Here is a 14,729-nt window from a genome sequence, read left to right on the forward strand (position 1 = left end):
GCCCAAATTGTATTTTCTGATTTTTTACTGATGGTGTTTGCCTGTCTGCCATCCATATCCCCTTTCCTGTCTTCCTTCAAGATTGTGCAGAACCTGAGATAAACTGGAAACCATCTGTAATGCTGATAGCTGTGGTTGGTTATAATCTACACTTTTCATCGTTAGCAAATCCTACAAAGTAAAAGACCAAAACCTACAGTGCAACAACAACAACAACAAAAACAACAACAATCTAATCCACAGGCATAGTTGTTGCAGAAACAAAAAACAAACAAAAAAATAACACACTGAACACTACGTTTAACCCAGTCGTCGGGTTCATGTCAGTTCAAACCTCATCAGTCTCTCTCAAATACATGTTTGCTATTGAGGTCAAAGGTCATGACCACCAGAGTTGGGGGATCATTGTTAAGTTTGAGATTGATTAATGATGTGTCATGCAGCGACACCTGTTCCCACAAAAACAAAATCAGCATTTATCTATTTTATTTTGATCTTTCACACTCTGAATCTGATATGTTCTGGGCATCTCACAGTTTTCTCTGCCAAGCCTCCGTGTGACTGTGTTAATGTGTGACACAGTAAATGTTAGAAGGTCAGCGACATCAGAGGAGGCTTCTAAATTACTTCTTTGATGTATGAGCTTTGGGATCTTGAGACAGACTAATATTGTTATATTAAATCTCAGAGGTTTTGACCATAATCAATAGAAAATGGAATTCATGTACAGTCTCAATAAACACTATAAACATATTAGTAATACGTTGTTTTGGTGAGATTTCTGTTCAAACAGCCATCTGCTTCTGTTTTAGAGCATCAACACTTTTCTTTAAAATAACAGCTATGTGATCCATATTCATAACATCTTGGTAAAAGACTTGTGTCTATGTGTGACATTGTATGTTACTTCTGTTAACATGAATAATGCTATTATTTGTAGCAAAATAAAGCAAATTCAGCAAATTCAGTTCAGCAAATTAGTTCAAAAAGGAGCACACCTTCCAGATATAAAAAGCAGCCTTGGTGTTGCTGAAAAAAAGATAAACACAGAGCTGCAAAGAGTGGCAGAAGATTCTATGCAGGTGTTGAATGAAAGGTAGAGTTTGAAAGCACATCTGTTTTGTTCTGCTTGTCTTTCTATGTTTCTATGTTTTATTTACCTTAAACCTGAAAGCATAAAAAAAGAAAATGCAGACAACTGTCAGAAAAACAAGCCACACAATGTTGTTCAACAAAAAACATAATGAGAAGTCTATCCTCAGGGTGGTGCCAGACTGTGGCATCATTATAATCAAAGGTGTTCACCCAAGTAAACTAAGTGAGATGGAAATGTGATAGTTTTGCCAAAGGTGGAATAAGATGGAAGCTAGAAAAATTTTAAATGGTAAATGCTCTGCTTATATAGCACTTTTATCCAAAGTGCTTTACAATGTTGCTTCTCATTCACCCATTCACACAGCCACTCACACACCAATGATGGTGTCTGCCATGGAAGGGGCTGACCTGACCCATCGGGAGCGACTTGGAGCTCAGTGTCTTGCACAAGGACACTTCAACACATAGCCAGGAGAGACCAGGAACCAGCTCAGTTGGATGACTGACTTACCAACTGATATACAGCCGCCCCTCTATTTACATTCTGATTTCATATTATGGTGAACAGGAATGTGTTCAGTAAATTGTTTGATAATCTGCTCATTACATGAAGATCTTTGGGCTGATAGTGATGCTAGTTTCTGCTTAAATGAAAAGGATTATCACTGGAAGAAACAAATGCCCAAAGTAAATTTTCAGGCCACCTCAGTCAATACATTTGTGACATTTTCATCTTTAGGTCCTGGGGCTTATAGCAATACATGTGATTTTATGCCTTTTTTTTAATTTATGTATTTATGTTTTATTTATCGGATTAAAAATGGTTTAGATGACGGCCTGCAAGACACAGTACTTTGCTAATATTCTGTCAACACAGAACTAGGAGAAGATAGACAATAGAAAAAGTAAAATACCAATAAAACCGAGTAAATAAAAATAAAACACGTTAAAGATGAACTATCTGCATAATTATCTGTATTTATGTCATGCTATGTGAAAGATCAATGGCCCAATATCCTGATCACACTTCTGCTGGTGAAAATAGATAAAAAGCACTGGACACATTTTGCATTTATCATTATTGTGTGTTTAAATCAAGCTGGCATTAAGCTATGTTTTGGAGAAATAATTAGTGATTAGACAAAAGCAGGAAACATTTTTATAATAGATTCTATTTCTGAGACTGCTGCCTCCCATTTTAATCAGACTGTGAACAGCATCCTGTGGTGAGTAACCTTGTCTTCACATCCTGTTTGATGATTGTCTGATTGTTTTATGGCCGAGTCGTCGAGGGTAATCAAATGCCAGTTTAGTGAGTTTTGTGTAAATTACAGCTACAGTAACATCCAGTTCAATAATCATTTCAATTTGTATTTACTGAACTGAAAACTAATGCATTATAATTGATACAGTATTTTCACACTACACAATTTTCAAAAAGGAAATAATAATCATAGAACTGTACAGTGTCTGGTCAAATCTATAGTTAGTTTAGTGTATTAACTTTTTATAGTTCAGTTGTGTGTAGCGTATATACAAAGTGACACAGTATTGTGGGGGGTATGTTTACATTTGTTTGTCTGCTAAATATTACTGATTCATATCATTTAAATAAACATGCATTGTAATAATAATTTGGTTATTTTCTCAGTTTGAACACCCTATCACTCAGAGACATCAGGCTTGTGTTTAATCATCATACATAAGATCAAAACAAATGACAAAAAAATTATGATTAGTTTCTTGTGACAGTATCGTCTGCAAAATCAAATTTGACAAAAGCAATGTCCTGAGTGCACATTATCTCACTTCAGCTGTTTCATCTGTGTGTGTCATTCATGCATGGAAAGATTTCACTTCTCTGCTTCAGAAATACATCCTAAGGGTTTGTAGTCAGCATGGTAGAAATAAGGTATATTACAAGTTAGGCTAAATCAAAGCTTTGTCGAGTGAAATTAATCAGAAATTCCAACTGTTTTTTTTTCCAACTCACTGAAATACTGATTACACTACTGAGCCAAGCAGAGATGCTTGATCAGCTATGAGAATTAGGTCAAGAAGACACTAAGAGACATGTACTGAAAGTGTCCATGTTCAGTGGGTTCAGTCTCAAAAACACTAAAAAAATAAACATTATGGCAGCTGCTGATTAACTCAGCTAAGTGCAAAGGCAAGAGAAAGAAACAACTGGCTCTGCCTATGCATTTTGTAGTTTTTTCTATGCTCACAAAAAATGTTTAAGGATAATAAGCATGTTAGAAACTGTGGAAAGAGGGTCACAAAACCCCCCAACAACAGCTTTATTTGCTGAGAAAGACTGATGAAAGATAAAGAGCTAACCAAGACTTCAGTAATCTGTTGAGGAAATCTGTTTTTCCCTGACTGCTGACTGCCACATTTACAGCAGTACAGTATCTAACTTTCTTTGTGAGAAAGAAAATAATCTAACAATAATAATTATTATAATTATAAGCAAGTACCCAAAAAATTATCCCTGAAAACCCCACAATTTTATAACAGATTAGCTTTTTTCAAAAGAGAGTTGTTTGGAAAGATTGAGATCCCTCCCTGTAGGGTAGATATTAAGCTAAATCTAGCAACCGATTGTCTATTCTAACCACTTCCTGGCAGTATTATGTTTCTTCTGACTCTTCTCAAAAATGTGAAAAAGTGTGTTGTCTAAAATGTTGAACCATTCCTTTAAAACCACACTTTTTCATAATGAAAATGATTTTGAAGAGGTTCTGTTAAACATTAAGACCCTACAAGTGAGGGCCTTACAAGCTGGGTGCATTTCACTCCACAACAAAAACGACATTAGAAATACAACAGACGACCAATCCAGTTGTGTCAACAGACATTTAATTTTTTTGTTTGCTATTATTCATGCCCAACAGGTCACAAATATCTGAAAGGAATATTAACTATGTTCATTATTCAGGACTAACTATGAATCTAAGAGAGCCGTGGCAATCACATTAGCCGATAAACACAGAGGACAAGGAAGACGCCCACGAGTTCCCTGGGGAGCGCTTCCAATTAACACTCAAGCTTTCTCCCTGACATGTTGGCGAGCTCATGAATGTGAAGAAATGGAAGGACAATGAGAGAGTGCTCAGGCATACACACAGAGAGCATTATCTTTTACATGTCAGAATGTGTAATAATAATATTAATAATAATAATATTAGTAACAATAATAATAGTGATAGGCTTTATTACTGTAAGACATATAAGCGTCTGTGCATCAGAGACTTGTTACAAGCAACTATGCCCACTAAAGCAAAACATTTTTTATCAAAACAGTACAATTTAAAACAATACAAAAAGTTGATAAATAATAAAAGCAAATACATAAAAGTCAATAAATCATGTAGTAAAAATTAGGTGGCAGCATATATAAAAAGGTTTCTAGTTTCGTGTTCAAAGAGTATTTGACTAATAGTTGCTGGAAAATTATTCCTTCACAAACGGATCTTTTCTTAACTCTGGAAGTCTAGATGGAACATGGGGATTTAATAACTCTGCCAGACATTTTGGTGCCATGCCATTTAAAATCTTAAAAGTCAATAGCAGCACCTTTAGATCAGATCTAACTTGTACAGGAGGCCAGTGGAAGCTGTACTGTTTTGAACCATTCGGAGGATTCTAAAGAACGAATATGGTAAAACTAACAATACATTGCAGTAATCCAGCCTAGATATTTAATAAATTAATGTATCACTGTCAGTGAAAGACAGAAAATATTTAGTTTAGGACAGCTTGGGTGATATCCTTAATGTGATGATCAAAAGAGGGAGCAGAGTCAAAAATAACAAGATTTTTAACATTATCTTTATAGGAAACAACATAATTGTCAAAGGTTGTATAGTTTGTTTCTACCTGAGCTAAACACAAGCATCTCAGTCTTATTTTGGTTTAAAAGCAGAAAGTTTTAAGAAATCCAGATTTTCAGGTGAAGTAGGCATGGCTCAAGCTTATCAAGTCCAGAGTTATTATCAACCTTTAGAGGGACATTGTCAGCATAACAATGAAACCCCAAACTTTGGATAACCTGACCAATAGGAGATATTTAAACAGAAGAGGACCAAGGACAGAGCCTTGCAGAACTCCAAACTACATAACAGAACATGCTGAATTTTTTACATGCTGAATATATTTTTTGTTTGTCCTTTCGGCTTATCCTGTGAGTTCAGGGTCACCACAGCAGATCATTGTCCACATGCCCTTCCTGACGCAACCCTCCCAATTTGTACCAGGCTTGGACCAGCACTGCATAGATGGGGATGGGCATGGGCTGTTAGGGCCTCAGTGTTAGGGGTTCCAGACACACTTCGACATAACCCTAACCCTAACCCTAACCCAGGACCAGGGATCGAACCACTGAGCCTGTGGTCCAAGGACAACTGCCTTACCAACTGATGCCGTTCTATCAGTTGGGAAAGACTTTAGCCAGTCAAGGGCCACTCCAGAAAACCCAACATTCCTCTCAAGTCACTTTACAAGTATAGAATGATCTATTGTATAAAAGGCCACACTAACATCTAAGAGAATTTGTATTGACATATAAATGATGTTTTACCAAAAGGCCATTTATAAAGTTTATTTGAAGTCTGTTTGTTTTGTACTTTTTGAGCATGTGGTGGGTATTAGAGACTCAAATGCGTTTGAGAAAACAAGCCAAATAAATGGTGCTTCTTTTGGGCAAGTTCTTCTTTATGTTTATGCATACAATCCAGAGAATCGCCCTGTAGCATTTTTCTTCGTGCAGGCTACCAAATGTAACTGTGAGCAGGTCCAATGAAGCAGCAATTTTCCTCCTGCCCCCTTGAAATGTTGAGTAATCTAGCATTTCTCTTTTGTTGTCTCAGGTCTTTTCACACGAGAACCACAAATCCCTGTTTGATCTCTCGATCCTCCCTCTAGACATATTGTGCCTTGGTTTCCCAGCATCACCATACTCCAGGGTTTCTGCTTGTGGCAATTATCAGTGCTAAATGGGAAGAGAAGAGAAGAGAAGGAGGTGTTTCCTTTCTTCTTTGGAGCAGAAAACTAAAAATAATCCTGTTCCTTAGGTTCTCACCCGGTGAATTTTGAAGGCAACAAATTAAGCTTAAAGTGTACAAAGGAAAGTATCAACTCTTCAAATGCAATACATGTGTGTAGTATAAAAAGCTAAGTAGTGGTCTGCTTAGCACAATCAGCGTGTGAACTCTCACTTACTGACTAATGCGAAAAGACCTTTGTTATCATATATCAAACTATTGCTATAAAAAAAAACATTAAGCACAACAACTCGGTAAGCTTCAAATCTACACTTGAGCTCTGCTTTGCACACACCCTGTAGAGCGTGGTTCCTCTGTGCTTCGAGGGAGTATTCGTACTCCCACTGTTTGACACACTCCCCACAAAGGCTGATGTTATTGCGCGAGACAGCAGCCTTTTCAGCGCTGTCAAACAAAGAAAGGGCAGGGCCGCTTCTGAAGCAAAGAGGGCAGCTCCATGGACTTTTTGGGAGCAGAAAATAAATCTCAGTCTGAAGACCGGAAAAAGCAAGGAATGTAGGAATGTGGTCTCTTCAAAAAGCAATCAAGGTTTTACATTTTTGTTAGATGTTTTTGCTTTGCTACCCAGAGATTTTGAACTAGGAAGACAGCACAGTTATATCTATTTTCCACTCCATTGTGCACTCCTGACAGCACTAGATTTTCACTTCCTTAAAAACTATGAAATTCTGCTTCCCAAATATAACAAACAAATCATTTACTGTCTGCTGCAACCATAGTTGAGGAAAGGTGTCACTATCTTTGTGTGACAGGAATATTTCTAGCAGTGTGTAGAAACAGCTAATGTAAAAGCTTTTATTCAGTGAAATTTCAATCAATTAAATTATGAAAATTGGTAATAATTTCTGTGAATCGAATTTACATGAATGAGCCTTGACAGTGTGGAAACTAGAGTTTGGTGTGGTTTGCTTGCTTGCAAGACCAAGATGAGACTAAATTCAATCCTAAGCCATCACACATCACAATCACATTTTGTATTTTTTTTTTTTTCCTTTCGGCTAATCCTGTGAGTTCAGGGTCGCCACAGCGGATCCCCATGTTGATTTGGCACCATTTTTACACCGAATGCCCTTCCTGATGCAGCCCTCCCCATTTTCTACCAGGCTTGGACCAGCACTGCACAGCTTGGGATAGGAAACACATCACAATCACATGAACATTATAAGATTTTGTACCCTACAATCCCACCGCCACTCCACCCTCTGAAGGAGCAGGATGATTTGGTAAACTGAGGTGTTAATGTATTCCAGCTTAGAGATCACAGAGGCACACTGTGTGCACTGATGTGACATTAATGACAGAAGCAGGACTGTCAAGTTTCACATACATACATTTCCGAGGCCCTCCGGGGATAATTTTCTACTACAAGTGGCTTGCTATGTGATATCGAACATTGCAGGCTGGGTTTCCTGGGGACTTCTCTATGGGTGCATTTGGTTTGATAGTGATGCTGACAGGACAGAACAAGCATGACTGATGCATTGTCAGCTTCTCTCACTAATCTGGAACCTCATGTTTAAAATCAGGCTCATCAACAACTTGTCAGGATTTGTATGGTGGGTATGAGGTTTATTTGGAAGCCCTTTGGAGCCAGGAAAAAAACAGAAACATTTAAAAAAGTAATAAAACATACTAGTTTAAATGTTTATTACAACTAAAAATGTTATATTATAAAACATATCAGCATGTAGGGTAAAAGGGTTGATACTATTCAACAATCTTTAGAAAACAGCATTTTATTACTAGTAGCACAATAGAATAGTTTAATATTGGATTGATGGAAAACCATTCTGACCAAATGCTTACTATTTACACCCCAACAACTATAGGCAATTAATGTACTGGGTCTCATAGGTCACTAACACGTGTTGGAAACAAGATCTGATAAACCATTTCTTATTGTGTTGCTTTTCAGTCAGCTGAGTGGGACATGAGATGAAAGATACAAATAATACACTTGGGTGCACATGTTTGCATCCCCTTATTTATCAAATGTTAAAAAAGATTAAAACAAAGATTTATTTTTAGTCAGTTCAAATGTTTGCATCATTCTTGATAAATTAATAAAAATGTACCTTTAATAAGTTTCTAATTAAGGAACATGTATACTAGCTGTATTAGCTTATTTTTAATCTTGTTGTCATTTTAAAATAGGGGCAAAAGTTTGCACATATGGACGTCCATTGTTTACAGTAGAGAAGAGGCACAAGCACATTGATATGTGAACCACGCTCTTTCAGTCACCACAAAAACACACAGGAACAGTGTTGTTTGCTCTAGCTCCCGTTTCACAGACTTGCTGTCATCAGGAGCACATCCATTTATTGTAGCTGTCAGGGCAGCCTTCCTTTGGGGTATCCTGCTGCTGGGACGCCTGCATGCATATATCAAAAGTTCATGCATTTCTCTCTCTCTGTAGTTAGACCAAAAATATCTCCACTGTGTGAAATATTGAGATCTTGTTAACATATGTGTCATGTGCCCAGAGTGACATGGGGAACAAACTAAGGTTTATGTTGGTTTTTATTCTCCCTTTAGGCCGGTGTCGATTGAGCACTTCTCTTTCGCTCTCTGAGTGAAGCACTTTTTGAAACATTGACTTTAGATTAAAATGTAACACTCTTAAGCCACATTTAAACATACAAACCTCAGCAAATTATTAATATTTGGAAACACAGACTATATGAGGCCAAACACATGTGAAATTAAATACATGCTTCTAAGGCAAATCCCTGAATTAGACAATGGGTTCACAGAGGAGCACCTCCCTTCGATGTCATTTAATTGATACACAATAGAGAGTGTCAGCATCACCGAGTGGGCTTAAAGTAAGCTGACAGACAGGCCATGTCAGGAGGCAGCCTTGGTGTCAGCTTGCTGATCGCTGTTCAACATGTCTCCTCCTGTGACTGACAACTGCCCCCAATTAACCTCCAACAGAAACACAGACAGAAAACACATACATGTACACCTGCTCTCTCCTTCTCACCCACATCTCACTGCTTGTGTAACAGCTGTGGAGCTTCTTTTTTATTCATTCAATGCTAATTTTTTGTTTTTCAGGGCTGGCTCATCAGCAAGGTAGGCAATTGTTTGTTTGCTATGTGTGCACAGTTATCTGAGTAGCTACAGGCAATAAATACATTTGAAAAAATAAAGAGTGTCTAGATACCTCTCAAGGTTTTGTTTCTCCTAAAGGGCTTGCTAATCCTACTGTAGTCTCTAAGCTAGAGTCTAAACCTCAGAATACTGATTTACTATCATAGCAGATCAATTCAGATGGATGAATTCAGCTGCATGGCAAAATGAAGCTTTCACAGAAGAGTATTACACTGGGTCCCTCTAGCGTGGTGAGTTGATAGCTGCCACAGAAGGCATTTATCTTGATATAGTAAAAACCTGTGGACCAAATCATTGTCATTCATTCTATGTCACTCACATGTAAAAACGTACATTGGCATGTTTTAGGAATATATTTCTGGAGCTTTGTTCAATTATGAACAATGAATTTGAATGTGGTTTACGATGTGGTGATTAATGTTGTGTATCAGTGCTCCGACTCAATATCCAAATTTACTCCATAAAATCAAATAGCATTTACATGCTCTTTGATGGAAGCCATAGGTTACATTGTGTCACATTAACAAAGGTTTGTGCATGACATAATGTGATCCTGACAAGCAGGTGGCAATCTATGTTTTACTTCAAACGGACACAGTTAGGGCCTGGGGATTGAATAAGAATAATTTATTACTAATATTATTGTTATTACTATTATTATTTGCAATATTTCCTCTGTATTCTACTCTGAATAGGAAAAGTGTAGTGACACATCAGGTTTTACAGACGTGTGACAGATTTTCTCTAGTAATAATATTGTATTGCAGAAATTTAGATTTAGGCGAAGTAGAACCAAGAGGATAACCTGGTTTTTCCATTTTCTAATGCTTATTTAACCATTATCTGTTATCACTAATAAAATGTCAAAAACTTTAATCATGTAACATTATTAGCTTCAAGTTGTGCAGTTGTAGTAATTCTTGAAAATGTAAGATCAGGAAAAACTGTGCCAGATCTTACAAAATCGTATTTCTACACACAGTCAATACCAACCATATTCCTAAACCCTGACATAACTATCTTATTGTTTTCTATTGCTGCCTTCATTTACACATTTTAGGCAACAGCATTAAAATGCCTTTAAATTCAGGAAAAAGTGTGCGATTCTCCACACACATGCACAACAAATCAGGTCAGGATATCTTTGCCTGCTAAACCCACTGGAACTACTTCCGGTGACTCCGCCCACTCTCGGTTGCTTATGAACTGTGCAAACTTAACAGAAATTTTAGAATAGATGACCTTTGTGCACCACGGAGGGGACTAAATGCATTTTGAAATGGTGAGAGGCTAAAGTAGCAGCGTTAGCTCAGCCTGCAGGTATTGTGCTGTTAGGCCATATGGATCAACGACAGCAGATAAAAAACGCCCTCCAGCTTTGCATAGACAAACGCAAAGACGAGCTGCACGCTTTGAGTTGGGACATTTGGAGCCGCCCTGAACTCGCCGGTGAGGAGACACGTGCGCACGACCGTCTCGTCCATTTCTTGTCTCAGGACGACCCCGCATGGACGGTCCAAAGTTGCTACAAGCTGCCGACCGCATTCCGGGCCAGCTGGGGTCCAGTCGGGGGCGGGGCCGGTTACCCGGTGCTGAACGTGGCTTTCTTGTGCGAGTACGACGCGCTGCCGGGGATGGGTCACGCCTGCGGGCACAACCTGATAGCAGAGGTGGGAGTTGCGGCCGCAGCGGGGCTGAAAGCAGCTTTACAAAATCAGACTGAACTTCCAGTCCCAGTGACGGTAACTAAAGCGACATTCTACCCTCGTTCGTCAAGAATACACGACACAGTTTGAGGAGAAACTCATGACAACTTGTGATCATAAAACAAATCTGTATACTCAACTGCTTTGCACAAAATCCTTCAACAAAGAAGAAAATCATATTTGTACTTTATAGGCTATAAAATAAAACATTATCATACTTTGCAAAGCCTTTGCAAAAATGTTCTTTTTGAAAAGTGAGTAAGCAGAAATGCAATAAAACCAAAGAGACCCTGTGGTCTAGTCTGTAATAATACAGATGGAGCCATTTATGATTGATTTGGCTTAATTAGTTAGTTGACATGGACATGTCACATGACAGATGGCATGTTATAGGGGAGGCATCTTTGGTTACAACTGAAGAAAACACCATTCACTCAAGCAGTGTATTGTCTTGATGTGAAGCTAGTAAGTGGATTTGGACTGTCAGACTTTAATCTTTGAGCCACAAAATTAAAAAACCTTTTTGAACAGTCAGAATGACAGACACACATAATCTGATATTTATGTCACATTACTGAATAAACATTTGAACACTGAATTTTTTAACCAGATAACAGTTTTGGGAACACCTGCAGAGGAGGATATAGGAGGAAAGATTGAGCTGATCAAAGCAGGGGCTTTCGCTGACATTGACCTAGTCTTCATGGCTCATCCAGCTCAGCAAGATGCTTCCTTTCTGCCCTGTGTTGCACTTGATGAGTAGGTTCCCTTTCACGGTTGCTATGGATTCCGCTCTTATTATCTGTGTCTTCTTGAACTTTGCACCCCTGTCTATAGACAAACTTTAACCCCCTGTATTGATGTTACAAAGGGTGTCAGTCAAGTATTACGGAAAGGCATCTCATGCCTCTGCATACCCCTGGGATGGAGTGAATGCCCTGGATGCTGCAGTGCTGGCTTACAACAACATCTCTGTACTTAGACAGCAGCTCAAACCGGAGTGGAGGATTCACGGTGAGCAACAGGCACAGTCTGTGACGGCATTAGTTGAGCTCAAAGTTAATTATTGAATTGTGAAGCAACAGTTGCCAAAACAATGTAATTTCAAGATCCATTTACCTGAAGGTGAGAAAGCAGACAAAATACCTACAACATCACAAAAACTCCACATACAACTCACAAGTCACACAACTCTTACAGTTAAGTTTAGGAATGGATGTATTAATGCCATAATAGATTGACTTTGAAATTATTTTTTATTTATTCTTACAGATATTAGAATGCACTCAATCTCTCCCATCCCTTATTTAAGATGTGCAGAGTGAAAGAGACAGATGTTTCAGTTGTTTTCTGGCTCTTTTAGTTTGTCTTGTGTCACTTTGTGGCATCTTGAATCTTTTTGTAGTCTAGTTGGACTTCTTTGTAGACATTGTTTTTTTTTTTTTAGATTGTTAATTTTTGTCACTAAACACTAACTGATTGAATTTCCATTTGGAAATGCCAAACACTCCAGCAGAGGGCACCTCTTTCTAACCCAATTTGCCTGTGACCACAGGGGCTGTTTAATAACCCATCCATGATGGTGAAATAGATTACAATATAGCGGCATGTGAGGAAACCACCTCGGAAACAGCTGTGAAGAAGGGAGGCCAGTTTTATTTTATCAGACTGCCTTCTCAAAGTTAGAAATTAGTTCTCAGTAATGACTAGGGAGGTATTTGGGTCAGACGGTTTCTCCATGTTGCTGTAACACATTTACATCTTCTTTGTCAAATAAAGGATAAAGGATGGATAATTTTATTTCCAATGGAAAAAAAAAATCTGAAATAACCTTGCTCAAAGGTATGGATGCATTTCTGCATATACTCTATCAAGCACCTTGTCTACATCTCTACAGGTGTCATCAAACACGGAGGGGTGAAGCCCAACATTATCCCTGCCTATACAGAGTTGAACTTCTATCTGCGCACACCATTGCTTAAGGAACTATGTGACCTGAAGGCCAAAGCTGAGGCTTGCTTCAGGGCAGCTGCTGTGGCAACTGGCTGCCAAGTAATTTCCTCAACTAAAATGTTATCTTCCATTTGCTTCCCTTTGGGCTGGAAACTCTGTACCCCAGATATGTAGATTAACAGTAAAATACAGAGGTAATGACAAACTGTGGAACTGTAACAACACAGCATTAAGGTTGACTGCTGTTATATAACATTACCCTTTTTAACATTTTCTTATAATTGGGCATAAAGTTCTGTGCTACTGCTGTTACATAATTCACTGTAGCTTCAGGCTGCTTTTCTCCTGCCTCTGCACTTGCTTCAGGCAGATTTAACATTACAGAGCATGTATGAGGCTTTGTATATTTTAATGTATAGTAGCAGTCTCCTAATGTGTTTTGATACTACATACTATTAATGAGGGTATACTTGTGTGTGTTTTAGGTGGAAATGACCTACCCACCAAACACATTCTGTAACATTCTGCCCAATGCAACACTGGCAAACCTGTATGAAATGAATGGAAAAGAATTGGGGATTCAGTTTCCAAAAGAGCCAGCCAACTTCTCTGGTAAGTCACTTCCAAACATCCTAGAAACAGACAAACATTACTATCACTTTCTCTCCCTTCTCTGTGTAAAAGAAATGTAAAACATTAAAAGAACTGTGATCTAGTTTTCCCCCCTCATAGATTGTCTTTTTGTTTTTACTGAATCAAGACAGAATCTTTTATCACAGTGAATTTATAATTATCTGGCAGGTTCCACAGACTTTGGCAACGTGTCAGTCATAGTCCCTGGTATCCATCCTTTTTTCTACATCTGCACCAATGCATTAAACCACACTGAAGAATATGCCGAAGCAGCAGGTATGGCAGTGTGCATCTGTAGGGTGCTGCTGTTTTTTATTTCTGGGAACAAAATTGAATTGCACTATAATCAGACAGTTTTTCAGCCATCATCTTTCAACAGATTTGCCTTTTTGGTTCCTGTTTACATGTTTTTTAAATTTTCTTCCTCCGGTTCTTCTTCCTGTGCCAGGAGGTGAAAAGGCCCAGTTGTACACCCTGAGGACAGCCAAAGCCCTGGCTATGACAGCTGTGGATGTGGTGTGCTGTCCTGAGGTGCTGAGGCAAGTGAGAGAGGATTTCAGCCTGGCCAAACTGAAACAGGAGAAATGACTAGAAGGCAGCAATGCAGTTTTAACAGTTCCATACATATATTGAATTACAAATATTAGCAATGCCAATAAAATATTGATGAATTTCAGGACTGTTCTGGCAGTTACAATTGAAGGATAAAACTGTATCACTCAAATTTAATTAAATGTGTTAATAATAATTCTAACCAGTGTCAGTCTGCTGTGTTCCAAGGTTCAGGCACTTTCTTGGATTATGGAGTGCAGTGAAAATAGAAAAGATTACCTTTGCATGGGGTAGTTGTAGCGCAGGAGATTGAGTGGTTATTTTTTAACTGCGGTGTCAGTAGGTTGACCCCCAGCTCCTCCTCTCCTAATACTGAAGTGACAAAACACTGAAGATCACTACACACTAAAAGATCTTGCAGGATGAATCCTACTGACTTTGATGATCCTCGGGTTGTTCCTCCTGTGCCATCAGCAGGTGAAGTTCCATCTTATCCTTTGAAATATGAGATGAAGAAACATATGTGATGGATGGGCACCAGATGTCTTAAAGCCCCAAGTTTCCTTGACATTTGTGCTCACTTGTGAAATGCCTAACTCAACTT

The 14,729-nt window shown here is 38.4% G+C and overlaps 1 protein-coding gene across 2 annotated transcripts; it reads left to right on the plus strand.

Annotated features, from left to right (window-relative positions):
• The first annotated feature begins 10,477 nt into the window (after positions 1-10,477).
• LOC137101344 (xaa-Arg dipeptidase-like) lies at positions 10,478-14,321 on the plus strand. Of its 2 annotated transcripts, none has more exons than XM_067479647.1 (7): positions 10,478-11,023; positions 11,598-11,746; positions 11,859-12,001; positions 12,885-13,039; positions 13,426-13,552; positions 13,742-13,849; positions 14,022-14,321. In XM_067479647.1, the coding sequence occupies exons 1-7, from the start codon at positions 10,622-10,624 to the stop codon at positions 14,159-14,161; spliced, it is 1,224 nt and encodes a 407-aa protein (XP_067335748.1). In that variant the 5' UTR covers positions 10,478-10,621; the 3' UTR covers positions 14,162-14,321. The 2 variants fall into 2 exon arrangements, with proteins under 2 accessions (XP_067335748.1, XP_067335749.1); XM_067479648.1 differs by having other exon boundaries at positions 10,478-10,951.
• Positions 14,322-14,729: the final 408 nt, after the last annotated feature.

Source organism: Channa argus, chromosome 16 (genome assembly GCF_033026475.1).
Source record: "Channa argus isolate prfri chromosome 16, Channa argus male v1.0, whole genome shotgun sequence".
In the NCBI taxonomy this organism is placed as follows: domain Eukaryota; kingdom Metazoa; phylum Chordata; class Actinopteri; order Anabantiformes; family Channidae; genus Channa; species Channa argus.